General features: G+C 46.2%; 1 protein-coding gene across 1 annotated transcript in view; it reads right to left on the reverse strand.

Moving 5' to 3' along the window:
- The window catches only part of GALNT17 (polypeptide N-acetylgalactosaminyltransferase 17), a 216665-nt gene that overhangs the window by 11074 nt on the left and 189181 nt on the right, over positions 1–16410 (reverse strand). The window contains exons 7-9 of the mRNA XM_050909051.1: positions 8668–8853; positions 5030–5167; positions 3635–3730 (exon numbers count right to left, since the gene is read on the reverse strand). Of these exons, the coding sequence (XP_050765008.1) occupies positions 3635–3730; positions 5030–5167; positions 8668–8853 (420 nt within the window). The remainder of the gene's footprint in view (positions 1–3634; positions 3731–5029; positions 5168–8667; positions 8854–16410) is intronic.

The raw sequence follows: 16410 nt of genomic DNA on the forward strand, positions 1-16410 counted from the left end.
ACTATAATGCACTTAGAGGTTTAAGTTTCCATCCAGAAAGTCCAAAAGGCAGTTTGTGCCATTTAAGAAAAAAATTGTGTGCATTTAAGCAACAGCTAGGTTATATTTAGCAGTGACTCGATCAGCCACAGTTGACCGATCTTTGTTTAAAGGCAAGGATAAACCAAAGTGAGACTCATCTCCACCCGGCAGGACTCCCGCAGCTGGTTCCTAGGCTCAGGTGGCTCCTGAAGTTTGCAGCTCAGGCTCAGATGAGCTTTGAGATTACTTAGTCCTGGTGAGCCCGGAAAGCCCAGGGTGACCATAGTGTGAGAACGGGCTCTTTACGCATTCCTGTCACTTGAACTATACATTTTTTTAGCTAAAAATGAACATCCTTGAGCATGCTGAACCCCGGATACTCACTAAGGCTGCCACAGCTGCAGTGTCCTGCAGCTCTACATCCCCACTGGGCTCCATCTCAATCTTCAACTCACCCTCATGCCAATGAGGCTCATTTTGCAGGTGGAGAATTAAAAGACACGTGTTTAAGTCGTATTTGAGGCCCGTGATAGAACAGAGAACTGACAACCCATCTTGCTAAGCCCTGATTAAAGCTCCAGGTTTTCATCCAGATTTGATGAGCTAATCCTCAAGACATGACAAAAAAAGTCAGATCTTGTCTCAGGAAAGCTACCAGGAATGGGATCGCATGTTCCCAGACCCTAGGGAACGGCTACAAGACTCTGCTGTGAACTCTAATATGTTTTTCCCACCTGAAAAGCAGCAACTGGGGCACCTCCCTCCCTCGTAAAGACCTCCTCCCACGTATGGGCTGCACGAGCACTGTGAAGGAGCTAGACTGACATTAGCTGCAATGTCCAATGGATTAAAGAAAGTTCTGTTTTCAAGATTGAGTTTACTTATCTCTGGTATTCACACAGGTATTCAATAGTGGGTATTCAAAAAAAGACACCCATGTCCAAGATGGGCTACAACCCATCATGGGCTAGAACGCAGCTGGAGCCAGCAAACCGGTCGCAGCAGCCTCCGTTTGAACTGGAAAGCTCTGATGCTTAAATTGGAAATCTGCTCAAGAAATACATTACCACAAGTAAGTTGGGAAACCCTACTGTCTGGTGGGGCATTTTTCTTCCTCTCCCTGCTCTCCCTTCTGATTCATGGGAGAAATTTTCACAGGCAGGGTTTTATTATGCAAGTACCTGCAGGTACTTAACGGGACGGTCTTTATAATGTTGTATTTCACAGTTTTGGTCTTAATGAATGCAACCGCAGTGCTGAGCTTTCCTTTGTAAGATTATGAAAGAACCAGAAGTTTCCCCTCTCCATACCTGCACGGAGATCCCAGTGACCCTGGAGCAGAGGTGCAGGGCAGGCTTACAGAGCTCTGGGGAGCAGGAATTCAACCACTCGTGTTGAGCATTTCTATGTAATTTATGCACTTCTGGGTTGAGATGAAGGTTTGATACAGTCACTTGCCTTTGACGGGACATTGCTGTGTCACCTGTGCTGCTTCATCACCGCAGTTTGCTGTCGTGCAGTAATTTCAACAGGACTTAAGTGCTCACAACGCTTTAGACACGTGGTCCTGCCCATCCAGTAGATCTCAGCCTAAACCCCATGTCACCTGCCAGCCCTGACAGATTTGGTTTGGGGTCGTGATGTTAAAATAAACTGTTGGAAGGCATGGCCAATGCCAGAGTAATAAACATCACGATGCCAAGACAGAAAATGGTGGAATGACAAGCCAGGGCTGCATTACTGGCTAAGGGAAGAACACAGCCCATATAGCACAGCGACCAGAATACGTGCAGTGAGAGGGCAGGTCTTCCCTAAAACATGCAAAGACAGATTGCTGTCCTGCAAATAAAAAGAAATCTCTGTAGACACCTTAAACTTACCTAACTCAGCATCCGGGCACAGCTGGGATGGGATTGTCCCGCCTAACCTCCCCCAAATCAATGTTAAGCTGTCAGCGTAAGACTTGTCCTCTTGGCAATGGAGAGCGACAGGCAGGACCTACCCCAGCGTGCGAGGTGCCATGGGTTTCCTCCTGCAGCGCATCTTGCCTTCTTTTGAGAGAATGTGGATGATGGCTTCAGCCTAGAAACTTGGCATTCAGACAGCTTTTAGGTGCAGTTTTGCCCCAATTTCTAAGCAGATCAGTAGATGCAACCCCTTCAGCACAAATGTGGCTGATTCAGTGACGGTAACAGGGAAATATTTCTGCTTCTGGCAATGAGCATGGACTTTTTAACAAAGAGAAAAGGAAAGCAACAGAGGAGTTTATCCCTGTTTCCACCCATCGCCACTAGACACCGTGCAAGCAGAGTGACGGCAGTGCCCATCCAATATAGATAGCCACAGCGTTTACAGGGGAAATGCAAACAAAAGCAGGACGTTGAAGTCAGATACATACATCAAATCCTGATGATAAACACCCAGGGCCTCACCAGATAGAGCTAAAATGCCAGAAGAACAAGGGCTGCTACTCTGTGGCTTTAGGGAGGTCAGGCACGATTTTGGTAATGAAAGAAAACCTAAAAATCACATCGTAATTCTTGAAAACCCTATGTGTCATAAGATGGCCATTCTGCTTCCAGACCTAAAGGGAAACTTCTTGTATTTTCTCCTTAAAGACTGTAGGGGAGAAAGACATTGTGCTAAGGGATTTGCATGATGAGATCATGACCACTAGGCATACAGAAAGAAAAACACAAAGGAAATCACAGGATTTAGGCAAAATACTGAAGTGAGTGTATGGGCAGAGATAAGAGAAAAACAGACAGGAAAAGTTAGTGGGGAACTGAGTAAATTATCCCTGGAGCTGCAGCTCCTGAAAGTCCAGCTTAGAGTCTGCCATTGGTTTAACAGATGCCAGCAACAACAGAGCTAGTGTTGTACCCCGTTTTGTTCCAACTCTATGGCGATCGAACCAGGAGCATTCCCGCGCTGCTTTCTTCTTACAACATGGTAAGAGATAAAACTACAGAAGAGGCTGAATTAGTTCATCATCACTAACTTTCAGTATTTGACACATCCACTAATCCTCTAAAAGATAAGAGATCTAGAGTGAATCTTGGAATGACGATTTTTAATCTAGAATAAGCTTAAAATTAGGATAAGAAGCTTTTGGGTTGCTCCAAAACTTTTGGAGAGGCAAAAGGAGTGCTAGAAAACTAACGCTATGGTAAATCTCAGCCAAGCTGAAATGGCTAATTATCATCCCATTAAAAAGCACTGTCTGTTTTCTTTACCCAGTTGGTACGTTTTTACTCTGATGGGTGAAAGCAAAAGGAAACGTCTTAAAATGCTCTGCTTGTGTACGCTCTGCTCTGCTCATTGGTTATTTGCTTTCAGTATTATCTACCCTCATCTGGAGGACTTTTTCAAATTATGCTTTTACTTGCAGCTCTGGCATTATTACGGTAACCCAGAAAATAACTACTCTAAGAGTAGCTGGGAAAACGCACGTTTATATCTGAGGTATTTTTAAGAAGAAGCTGGGCCTTATACATTTGAGAGTGAAGCCAACAGACATGTTGCACATCCGTACTCTGTCCTCTGCCCATCCAGCCTCTGCCGGGTACCGCCTGCTCCCGGCACGCGCGGTCCCAGCAGAGTAACTCCTCACCTGCGGTCCCCAGCCGTGGCACGGGTACAATATCGCTGTGTGGTTCTCCTGCGGGCCCTGGTCAAGGCAGACGTCTTTCGCCTTGTTGTTTCGAAGCTGTAAGAAATAAAAAGCGCAGAGTTATATAACCCTGTCTCTTCAGAGATAAGCAAGAAACTGATACGCAGCGACGTCTCTAGCCTCTCTTGCTATAGAAAGAATATACGATGCTATATCACTAGGCATAACGAGGGAGAGAAAGGTTTAGTGCACCATATGTTTTCTTTAAATACAGGGCCTAATGATGACTGCTTTTATATAATAATCACCATTCAATGGAGCCAACTTCCTTGAACACAGTTTTCTTTGTATTTGGTCATGTGTGGTGGTAACAAACATATTTTTAGACTGCTGTCAGCATGTTGCCAGGAGCCTGAAATCATTGCAGAATCGCTTGTATTTATTTCATCAAAATCTCAAAGTGCTCAACAAGGCAGGGAAAAAGTCCAGCCAGCACAAGGAGCCCCTTCGAATCGTCGCAGGGATCCAGGAGAAGACACAGAGATGGCAAACCAGCCGTCAAGTACTGAAGGACACACTTCGGCGGGAGCGTGGAAGTGCTGGGTGCATGCTACAAAGCCAAATGGCCGCTGAACCCCAGCCACCAGGCCCGTTAACGCAGAGCTGTCCTCTCTCCAGTCTCCCCATGTAGGGCAACTGCAATACCGCCTTTGAAAATACTACTTTTTGGGAGGTTTTAGCTAATACCGCCTTTGAAAATACTACTTTTTGGGAGGTTTTAGCTTGAAGGCATTAAGTAACTTTGATAACAAATCTTTCTTCAAATTAGTGCCCATCTGGGGTGCTCGGGCTGTGCTTCAAGAAGCCCCCTCAAACTGCCACTATTCCATGAGACCTATTGCAACAGAGTATTATTAGTTCCCATAAATGCCTGTTTTTATATTCCCAGTATGGTCTCAAAGCCAGCAGAGATTGGATTAAGTCTCCTTACTTTATCTCGTCCTTAAGCTGTTGTGACAACGCACTGTACCCTACAGAGACCTTGTAAGGAATTAGGTTGAGTTTAAGTCAAAGGGTTTTATAAGACAACTATGTATTAAAAATATACATACAGCTGCTTAATCCATGGAGTCAATGGGTAATATAGATAATTTTCTGTCAATTCAGTAAATGAGGTATTAAAATATTTTACTGCATATGGTCTCCAAGACCAGAAATAAATCCCAAAATAGGTTTTTAGAAGAAACTGTGAACAGATTTATACAAATTTATATAATTATACACAAATAGTAGGTTTCGATTCACATTCCTCTCCTCTGAGGCTATTTCTCATCAGAGACTCACCAGCTGTAGATATTACCAGTCTGATCTATGGGACTGCTCAGCCTTAATTACCTCGCCATAAGCAACAGTGTTGTTGTATCTTCTCATTTCCGGATAAACGTGGTCCAGGTACCACTGGAAATTTTTACACTTCAAGCTCTTCCTTAACGCTTTTCTCTCGGAAACATCCCCAATGTCAATACCTGGATTCTGAAAAATAAAGACACAGCACGTCACTGAACGGTTACTCTTAAAAAAGATTAAAAATGAGCGTATCTCACGGATGTTTGGTATCACTTCCAAGCCACCTGGAACCTGCCAACGGCTGAGTAACTCCACGCAGAGGCCATGCCAGGGAATTCTGGCATGTGTGTCCAAGGCTGAAATCATCCTCACAGAAGTCAGAAGGAAGACTTAGGTTTCAGAGCCACAGTGAGAAGGAGACATGTACTTCTCTCATAGGTTTTGAAGGCATCCTTGCAATGGCCACCAGACTGATGCTGGACACGTTTTGGTCCTGGGAGGTAATTTAGAAAAGAATCCGAATGGAGAAGAAAAGGTTTTGGAGGAAATAGAAGTGCAGTGTAACAGAGGTGAATCTTCTCACTGATTCCCCTGGGCTTTGGGTCCATCTGTGAAAGACTGAATCCGTCAACGGGCACAACGACAAAGTATTTTTAAAAGATCTCACCTCCCTTTTAGGTACTGACATACAGGACTTCCAGAAGAGCTTAACAGCAAATGTACATCAGGATTTAAAAGATGGTCATGTGCTGAATCATGGAAATGCAAATCCCTGACTGTGCATTGCGCACTGAAACGCTTCCCCTTACACACCAAGGGTGTGTGACCCTACTAAGAGGCAACACAGAGAACAGCACAGTTAAAAGGTAAAAAATAAGGGGGGTGGGGAAGAAAAGACAAAAAAAGAGAAAGGTTTAAGATTCATATATAATAGAGGCAGATTGCTAAGAATAAAGGATAAAAATTACAGGAGAAGAGAAGTTGAGGCTGAACCTCAGAAAAACCTCTTGACAATTTGGACAATTACATGGTGAAATAGTCTCCCTGGAGACACAGAGGAACCCCACTGCTCGAGCCGATTTAAAAGCAGACAAAGCTACGATATCTGTCCCTGGAGGAATAACCTTACAGGAGCTGGGAGCAGGGGCTGAAGAGAGCTGCCTCCCTTTAACCTTTTATTCCATTACAGAATTTGGGGAACTCATGCAGCAGCCAGGTGAAGGAAAGCAAAGGCACACTGCAGCCCCTTTTACTCCTTCCTACAGGTGTCTGGGTTTCTACTCTGTTTTAGCTCCTGCTCTTGTCTTTTGCAGTGATCATTAAATACAGTTGGGAAAGCAATTTTCCATTACAACGCTTGTAATGATCTTCTAATGAATTATTCACTCTGCTTTAGAGAAGACACCATTTTAATGCGTGATTGTTAGCTCACAGGTAAAAATAAAGATGATTCAGTGTAGACAGGTAGGACAGGCCGAAATCTGAGTGGGCGAGATGGGACGCAGAGCAAAGCTGGACCACAAACCAGTCAGCACCTGAAATATTCAGTGCATGGGGTTTGGCTTGGTTTTGAATATAGTGGCATTGCAAAATAATTCAGTGTGTGTCCATAACCTCCTGCACAATACCACCTGTCAAACAAGGCTTCTCTATAATTAAATCTCAATTTTACTGGTAAGACCTATATAAAAATCTCAAATTGTTTTTAGGGTAACCCAGATCTGTTTCCCCAGACCCACCCCCAGTGCCGATTTGTGTGATGCTGCCATTTCCGAGCCGTACAGAACCTGCGGCTTCCCGATGAATTTTAATCCCTTTTTGCCGCACTCCAAAGCTGTTCCTGAGCAGGAACATGGTGCCTCACCTCTAAAAAGGAATCAGCCCGAGGATCAGGGCTGAACCCGCAGTAATTTATGTTCCCTGCCTACGGGCATTTGGATCTCGCAACCTATTTTTAAGAGAGACCTGAAATCACTCAGTCCTGCAGGCAACTCTCTGCCTCTCCGAATGCTTGGAGCGGTGCTCATCACAGCCAGTGCCCTCCTGCAGCTTGCTGGGTAAACAGCATTTCTTTCCATCTCTATTCATCTGTTTCTCAATAACAAACTAATCCAGGACTCCTCCCCACCCCCAGGACAACAAACCGGCAGTGCAGGCAGCTCATCGGCCCTTCCCAGGTACCTGCTGTTCTCTAATGCAGCACAAAGTTGCGACTACTGTGGCTCTAAATGCCAGTAACTCTCCCCAGATGTAACCTTTCCTCAGAAAGCAGCAGCAGCTCATGTTTTTATGTTTTAATGTTTTTCGAAATGCCCCGGAGCACAGCGCTGCCAGCCAGGGACGCTGCCGCAGCAGGATCAGGACCACAGCAGCTCTTTGCAGGGGTGTGATATGCAAGGTATGAATATTTCGTGTTTATTTTTAGCACCAAAAGGGTGGCTGCAAATAACGGCTCACACGGGGTCTGGCCACTCGTGGCAATGGTTTTTCCTCGCACTTGAACAGAGCAGCCCAGCGCTCGTGCTTAAGTACACTTGCAAGTGGAATGGGTGTCAGGGGGCTCTGCCAGGCACCCAGAATCCTCATCCCACCCATAACCTGGAGAGCATCGCTGCCTCCCCGTCCCCACCACCCCTTCTTCTTCTTCTGGCAGGACCAGAGGCAGGAGATGGGGGGACTGGCTGAGCTGGGGATGCTCCCAGCACGCTCCAGGCAGCGTTCAGAGCCAGGAGGCAGGAGATGCTCTTGGGTTTCATGATTAGACATAACCTGCACAGAGACCAGAGCCCAAGCAGCAGCCTTGGACCTACATAAAGTCCTCCTGGAGCCTATAGAGCTTTACGCAGAAGTGCAGGGAATCACCTAGAGAGGTCCACGTGCAGGATGTGTCCCCTGGGCATGGTCAGCTTGTCTTGCTGGCGGGACCCCATGGTTTTCCAAAGGTGCACCATGCTGCAACATGGCAGGATTTACATGAAAAATAATGTGTCAGATCTAAGAAAATCTAACCATTTCTGTGCAGAAATAAATATAACCACCAAAGCTATTTAAAGAGAGTGTTTCCGGCGCACTTGCACGTGGTGCTGCTGGGAGGGGATCTCCTTCTGTGAGCCACCGACCTCCAATCCTTTACCTCTGAACACGGTTTCTAAGCGCTGATGGCCTCGGCTTTCCCAGCACTGGGAAAGCAAACGGCCCAGGCACCTGGACCACACACCGTCCACAGTGAGCTCTGGGCAGCGACAGCACCTGCGAGCTGGGAAACCCGAGCTGGGCTGCACGCGACACGGACCTGCCCGAGGCGCAGGAGAAAACCTCATGCACTAATGATGCTGATATTAATAATCTTCTGCCAACCGACTTTACAGACAGGCTCCATCTGCGGAGCAGTGTCATGACATAAACTCATGCTGTGTCAACACTCAACGGGGAGATAAACACTACAATACAGGTTTAATTTTTAGAAATGAAAATAAAAAGGCTGATGTGAACAGTAGGAATTCCTCCAAAGTCTGCAGGTTTTGCAGCATCTCCGTCAAAGCTGAGGGAGCTCTGCTGACTTCCACAGCTGGGGATGCGACCCAGGGTATTTAAGGCTCTCCTTCACCCAGGGGCACTAAATGCTCTACAGTTCAATTTTTTAACCCAATAAAGTGAAGACTTAGGATAGGGTGCAATGGCCGTACCTCCAGCGGCAGGTTCCACGCGATGTAGACGTGCCATTTGTAGTCATCCATCCACACCTCGGCCACCCGCAGAGCATTGCGCTTGGTGTAAAAACCAATGTTGTTGTTGTAGGGCTTCTTCTTGCGCTCGATGTGAGCCACCCTGGAGCAGGGCAGGACCTCCATGCTGCCGCCGCACAGCCACACCTGCAACGCAACCGCACAACACCGTCAGCACGGGGCTCTGCCGTGATGGAAAGGGTCCACGTATAAATTAAAGAGAAAGAAGCGGTGGGTTTTGAGGTTTCTGCAATATCCTGGCGAGCACCGAGCATCACATCATCTAGCTGGCAAGTGGAAACGCACGGCCAGGTTTGGTCTTTGCTCAACGGCGAGACACACAGGGAGAATTTAACCTGTGCCCAGAGCAAAACACATGTCAACTTTAGAGGGATCAGGTCTATATCCAGCACGTGGCGTTAATGCGTTGTAGGATCGGGTGCCGAGTTTACAGTGATGTTGCTACTAAATAAAAAGGATTAGCGACTGGAATAGTTGAAACAATTGCAAGATCTCCTCCTGCAGAAGGGATGACTCAGTGAAACATATGGCAGGGACAGATTTCTCCCACTTGAAAACATTTGTTCGTTATTTTTCTTTCACATGCTGTTTAAAATTCCCTTAAATCACAGTTTACAAGTTAATAAAATCTTTTGGGATCTTCTTTTTATCACACGGAAAGGGAATTTGCAGAAAGACTTGCCATACCTTGGTTCTTCCCTCCTTGTTTGTCTTCGCCAAGAAGTTATTTATCTTAAATTAAAGACGCGTATCCAGGACACCAGGCACCGGGCAATCGTCACAAACACATATGCCAAACAGGCCTAATAATCCCAGTTTTGCCTATTTTGCAGTCTGCTCCGCATTATCATTTTGCACAGTTGTTATAACACCCATCGTTTCTGGGATCTCTTCCAGGCTCACCACCTTTTATCCCATCTGCGTTCCCTAAATTTTACCGACCCTGCTCAATCCGCTCTCCCGGCAGCACGAGGAGCCTCCCGGCTGTATCAGCTGCCCTTTTTAATCTCCAAGCGGTGGGTTTAGCCCACCCAACGCGGGGCACGTCCACATCCCAAGGGCACGTCCACATCCCAAGCCCAGGTGACACGAGTAAGGGGCAGCAGGGCAGGGAGACCTCTTCCCTTGGGGTAATCCTGCTATTCGTGCTGTTCTCGCTTGGATTGCTGCAGAATATAGGAGCCCGCATCAAAAAAACAGAGCCCTGTTTTATTAGCTGGTGCATAAACACGTAGCAAAAAATCCCATCTTACTCCTGTTCTGCCGTTTGACCTTTCTGAACACTTTTAAATACCATTTCATGCCTCCAGAGCAAATTCAGGGCTGATCTCTGAGACGAGGGGCATGCCCGTCCCTCCTATCCAGCTGCAACCACGCTCGCCTCTGGCCAGCAAAGTTCACAAGGTCTGCTCGAAGTTTTGCAACAGGCCACATGCTGGCAAAGCAATTAAGAAGTGAACAAGGTAGTTCTAAAGAAAAAAAAAAAAATATTTTAAAGGAATATTCCCCAGGCAATAGTTTGACAGAAACTGCCTGTGTTTCTTGCCTGCTCAGTTCTTTAGTTTCTCAATGTCTCGATGAAATAGAAGCATCGAGCTCTGCCCTTGAGTGCTCCCAAAGCTGCTGGGTTCAACCACAACGCTGAATAAAACTGCCAGTCCTGGAAGATCCCCGGCACCACCTCCTTCTGTAGTTTGGGGGATTTGTTAGGTTTTCTCCTGATTTGAGATCAGAATAATTATTTTAAAAATGTAAAAACCGTGACGTAATTAAAATGTCATTTTCCAGCAAGCTTGCCTCTAGCAGTAAAGGTGCACTATTGTCTTTCTGTGCTTTACTTAAATAATTCACATGGCTTTATGCTAGACAGCTTTCCTAGATTTCTGTAATATCTGTACAGACTATCCGGAAATGCACACACTGTAAGGGCACTGTGCAAAGGGCACTGGTTACATATGTATCCACAAGGCAGCTCCAGAGAGACCAATAAAAACTTAATTCAAAAAAGGCACTTATGCAAGGAAAGACCTTACTTCTATCTCCTAAATAAAGCCTAAGTTGTCATTATAAATTAAAAAATCTAACTGTTTTTTCAAGGCATTTATAAACATTTCTGCTGGTAACAACAGGAGCAAAGAGACCTATTACATGGGCAATGGCCAAGTCGCACCCGGCTTCGCTGTCCTCACTGTACAGAGGAGTAAACCATGGGCCCAGGAAGACGTCACTTGTTCCCCTGTGGCCTGGCAAGGACCTTCTGTTCCTGCTGACATCCAAAAATGCATGTGAACAGCTCCACAGGTGACAGCACAGGGGCTGCAATCCAGGGGACACCCTCCATGGCCACGAAGCATGAGGTGCACTTGCCCTACCAGCTCAGCGTGACACTTTATCCTTGCAATAACCATGACTGTGGAGCGGCGAACGGCCCAGAGAAAGGCCTCAGACTTTGTTCTCTTGGTGCCAAGGTGAGATGAGCTGTGAGACACCGCAACCGAAAGGGCTCAGGGGATGTCTGTCCTCCCAGCAAGGCTGGAAGTCATCGCCTCGCTGATGCCCTGATGTCCCAGCCTGCAGCAACCTCACCCCTGTGGCACTCAGACCCTGAGGGCAGGAGGTTCTTTGGGAACCTCCATTTATGTCCCTATTGAGCAGCCATTTGTCCCACCAAAGACCTTTAACAAACACATTACCTTCCTATTAAGCAGATTTTTCATGTTCATAGCAAATAAACCTACAATCCCTTAAGATACTCTATTTACTGCAGCTAACAGCATTAACAGGACAATCAGTCCAGCATGTTGTTTCTGCTAATTCCTTGAAGAATTATCTCTTAGTAGATGGGTAATCAAGAGTCAGCACAACATTAACACCAATCAGAAAAATAAGGTATTGTCAAATTAATTCATGTTTAGCCTATTTAACAAGGCAGAGTCTTTTATATTGCTTCCTACAGAGGATAAAATCATGATCACTTCATTTAATAAAATATGCATGGATGGCATGTAGAGGCATGTTTAAAGACTCAAGACAGAGTATGTAACACAGCAGGTTAAATATGACGAGCAAGTCTCAAGTTTCTCCCTTGTTTTCTGACATTCAAATTTCAACACGACTATTAGCTTGCCATTCATCCACCCGTAAAGAGAAGCAGAACTAAAAATAGAAGCATTCCCCTCCAGTAAATGATGGTGATTCAATAACTTCTCCATCAGTCTACACACAGGAGTAATCAAACATAAAGAAAGATGCTTGGATTTATAAATAAACAGTTAACACTGAATTCCAGTGAAGAAATCCCAGAGAAACAAACAGAAAACAAATCCATCACGCAGAGATCTTTGATGTGTTTTTCAGAAAGCTGGTGGGTAATACACTTGCAATTATTTTCCAAGCAAAATGTGACTGTCCTAAGAATTCAGCATGGGAAAGCAGTGATTCCTCTCAAGCAGTGAAATGTCCGAGTACAGCTGAAACTGCATCGGCCGTCTACTTTCTAGAAGCTTTTGCACATGTGGGAGGCAAACTTTGGTTAGCATGAGACTTCATCGCCATGTTCCAGTGATGGGGTGACCCAGCTTTGCTTTCTAATCACCCTTTAGAACCACGAAGGTATCATGGGTGTGCAAAAGCATTTGTGAAACAGCCAGCATCTCAGTGACCTGCACTGGGGATAACCCAAAATGGGGAGCAGATTTGGCGTGATGCAATAAGGCTGTAGAGCGTCAAGGGAGGTCCAGGCACCTCTCTTGTGCACATGTACCTCCCAGCCAAGACATCAGCACCTCCTCTGCCATGAGCATTTGCAAAATCAAAGTTGATTTTACAGTGCTCTTATGGAGCACTCTATACATCTTCATTCCTAGGACACGTCCTTCATTCAGCTAGGACACAAGTAACCACAGCGTCTGGGAGCATCCTGGAAAACAACGGTGCCCAGGCCTGTTAGATGGGATTGTGAGGAAGCCGAGGGAGGAGGCACCCTGGCATCGCCTGGGGAAGCGCACATCCCCTGTGGGTACTGCGCTCCTGGTAATGGAGGGAGAATGGAAGACCGCTCACAAAACACAGTGTACCAATGGTCCTTTGGGCACGTAATAGAGACAGCAAGAAAATCCCAATTTCGCTTGACCAGCTCATTGCAGCAGCCGCAGAAACAATTTTCCAAGTGTTATGCACTTAAGAACAATTACTGTCCATGATCCCCTTTGCCCTCAAAAATATACTGCAGCTATCAATTTGCTTTGCTCCTGTCTGCCAGAGCCAGCAATGACTCCCAAGGAGCATTATTTAAACAAAAGGGCTTTTGGCAATCTGCCGAATGACAAAGGAGCCAGCCAGGCAGAAGAGGGTGACCCAGAGGAGATCCACCACCCAGAAGGGTGCCGAAAGCCCGTCCTGTGCTACACCAGGCCCAAGGCATCGCCTGCGCTCCCCAGTCGAGCGGGGCTAGAAATACGCGTTGGAAGGGCTGGCCAAGCTCACGCCTTGAGGTTGGCGGTGCCGGTGCTATTAGTGCTTTACAGGTCTGGTTTGCTTGGAGGGAGCAACCCAGAAGATGGGTTTGGATGCCACTTGGGGCAAGCAGGAGGATGGTGCTGAGCATGGGGGGCTGCTGCCTTGTCCCACCCCATCCTCTCTGGAAGATCAGAGATGCTTCCTCCACTGTGTGCTGTCCCCCTCCGCTTACCCCATGGAGCGGGGGCCCCTCGGGGCTCCCTCCTTTGGGTGCATGTGCAGCAGCATTGAAGTCCAGCCAGCACCTGCTGAGCAGCAAAGGACACACACAGGGAAGGCACTGCCGCAGCTCTAGCAAAAGAATGCGTGAAAAAATTAACTTTGAAAACAGAGGTTTAATGCATATATATTAAGAAAACCTTGTTCCCCTTCCCAGCCTTCTGCAAGCAGTCCTTGCTATGCCATGGTGCCCACTGGCAGGGAAGCAGAAGATAAAATTATTAATTTAAGGAGAATATTTTCATCAAAAAATACTGACGCAGGGGCTGCTTCCCCTGGGATATCAGAATAACTCGTATGTCTCGCTTCTCTTCACGTGGCTGCAAGCCATACAAGGGAATTCGGGCTCACCATCTGGTTTTTGCACAAAGAAAGCCGACATCAGAAAAAGAGAGAAGGACTTCTGCAAAATCAGAGGCAAAACTGGGGCTGGTCCCTCGCCCCCTTCCAGCCGGCAGAGTGCCAGGACGGTGCCCTGGCCAGCACAGCACCTCCTCCTCTCAACCATCAGCATCTCCAGATGAAAAACCATACTATTGGCACCCCTGGGCCACTGCCTTATATAATGCTGTGCTTCCTCTTCATCCCTGGGATATAAATAATAATAATAATAATAATAATAATAATAATAAAATGAGAAGGGACAGCGACTACGTTGGGTCCTGGACGTGGCATTCTAGCTGGAGCATGGCGTGACGTCTGTGATGAATACTGACAGCTCCCATTAAAGGATCCTGACTTTAGTTGCTTATAACTTTGCCAAATTTTAACTATTCAGACTGAAATATATCCTAGAACAGCTCGAGCCCGCCTGCAGTTAATGCAAAGAGACATCATGTCTAGTGGTGTCAAGATGAGTCTGCGAGGTAAACTTTTAATCTCTGAATGTATTGTGACAGACGGAAACAGAGGGGAAAAAAACCCGCTCCTAACTTTCATTACACAAACTCCAGGCTTTTGCAGCTGATAACTTCATTTCTAAGGCGATTAGCAAAACCATGCCTTAATTAGCAATAGATTTCCCATTTAACAGTTTTGCCTTATCTTCGCCCCCCTCCTTTCTTTTAAAAGTAACTTCCTAAGTTAAGGGAAAAACACAATTACCAAGGGCAGCTAAAATAACAAGGAATGTATCAGAACAAAGACCTGAATAATAAAACTGAGAAACAGCAAAAAAGGCAAAGAAATAATCATTTCTCCACATGCTCCCTCATATAGTTCTGAGAGACGGTATCTCTCCAAATTATTCCTTTTGTCAGAAGAAACAACACATACAGACACATTTCCAGCTACGTAGCTGAAGCAGTTTCTATCTTTTCTGTTCCCGCTTTGGTCGTGCTCCATCCCACGTCCCTGCAGGACACCACGGGAGGACGTCCCCAGCGCCAAGCTCGCACTGCCACGTCCTGCTCCCCAAGATGCCGGAGCAGCAAAGGGGTCAGGAATGGGATGAAGAAGTCGCTCCCCCAAACCTCTGTAATCCCTCATGCCCAAAGCACACGGCCGCTGCTGCTCTCCGGCGGGGCACGGGTGCTCCATGACGGCGAGGACGAGACTCGAGCAGGCAATGCCGACGTGGGGCAGGGCAGCCCAAGCCAAAGTCCTCACCCGCCGGGCACTGGGGTCAAGGATTCCCACAGCAATGGCTTGTGCAAGGAGAAAAACACACCGTGTTTGTGGAGCAACCATCCCTTACACTTAAAATCCCTCTTGAAGAGAGAGGTAATGCAGTACCTGCCTGTTATTTAAGCATCCTCAGCACAGAGCAAAGGCAGTGTGTTGGCCTTACTTCCTCTAGAAAGCCTTATGGTTTGGTACTTACAAGTGTAACTTAGGAGTAGTACCTTTATTTCCCTGGCACAAAGCTCGTGTAACGTAGCGGTGAGAGACACATACCACAGCAAGCCTGTTAAATCCAAATTCTGGTAAATAAACACCTCCACATCGTTAGCTGATGGCTGTTTATGGGCGACAATCAGAAGTTGCATAACTCTCTCACACAGCAAGCTGGATAATATTTTATATTTTTATATATACTTGTATGTATATGTTATATCCTGTATCATCCTTGAAGTGCTCCTTCAAGCTATTGTGAATGTCACTATCTCACGTAACAATCACAGCAAGAACTTCAGTAGAAATGTTAGGTTGAATTACATGAAGGTGAGGTAAGAAACTGCATGCAGAGGGGAAAAAAAAGGAAGGAAAATCAGCTCTCTTCGGGAACTTTTTACTTCCACCGCAGTGGAACATAGTATTCATGATCTCTGCAGGTGGACACAAGCACTCCTTGAAGAGGACTGCTTTTTAATTTGGGTATGTGGATTTTCACAGATCACATCAAGTGATGTCATCCCCTGAATTTATACAAAAGCAGTGAATGTGCCACCTTTAAGGCCATTTAGCTATAGAACCAGCAAAGGTGCAGTGTTGGATCGACAGCCAAGACCAACAACCAGATCAAGCAGATGGTGAAGGGTTTCCAAGCACAAGGAGGGACAAACCTTCTGGTACATAGATCTCAGAAGAAGGCTACACCATGAGGGCAGGGACAACGTCTGCACTGATGGACCCAACAGAGACCATCTTGTTGGAAATCTCAACACAACTTCACCCTGAACAACTAATAAATTATCTTGGAAACCTCTATGAAGAAGCAAAAGAGACTCAGCATCCTGTAGCTGAAACGGGAAAAGGAATTTCGTTGCTAAACCTGCAGATTTCCTTTCTCTGTCATGAGGCCATGGAAAACCTTTCCAAGAGGGTCAGGACCAAGCAGCCAGATCAGGTGTGGTATGCACATGCCATCTCCTTAAAATACCATTTTTGAATGGACCATGTCCTAACCTGACCATCTCAGACCATGTCCATTCAAGCAGAGAATGAAAGTGGGAGGAGAGGGTAATACTACATCGAAAACAATAAATTCTTTTTCTTTTTTGGCAT

The sequence above is a fragment of the Gymnogyps californianus genome, chromosome 20 (genome assembly GCF_018139145.2).
Source record: "Gymnogyps californianus isolate 813 chromosome 20, ASM1813914v2, whole genome shotgun sequence".
Classification (NCBI taxonomy): Eukaryota; Metazoa; Chordata; class Aves; order Accipitriformes; family Cathartidae; genus Gymnogyps; species Gymnogyps californianus.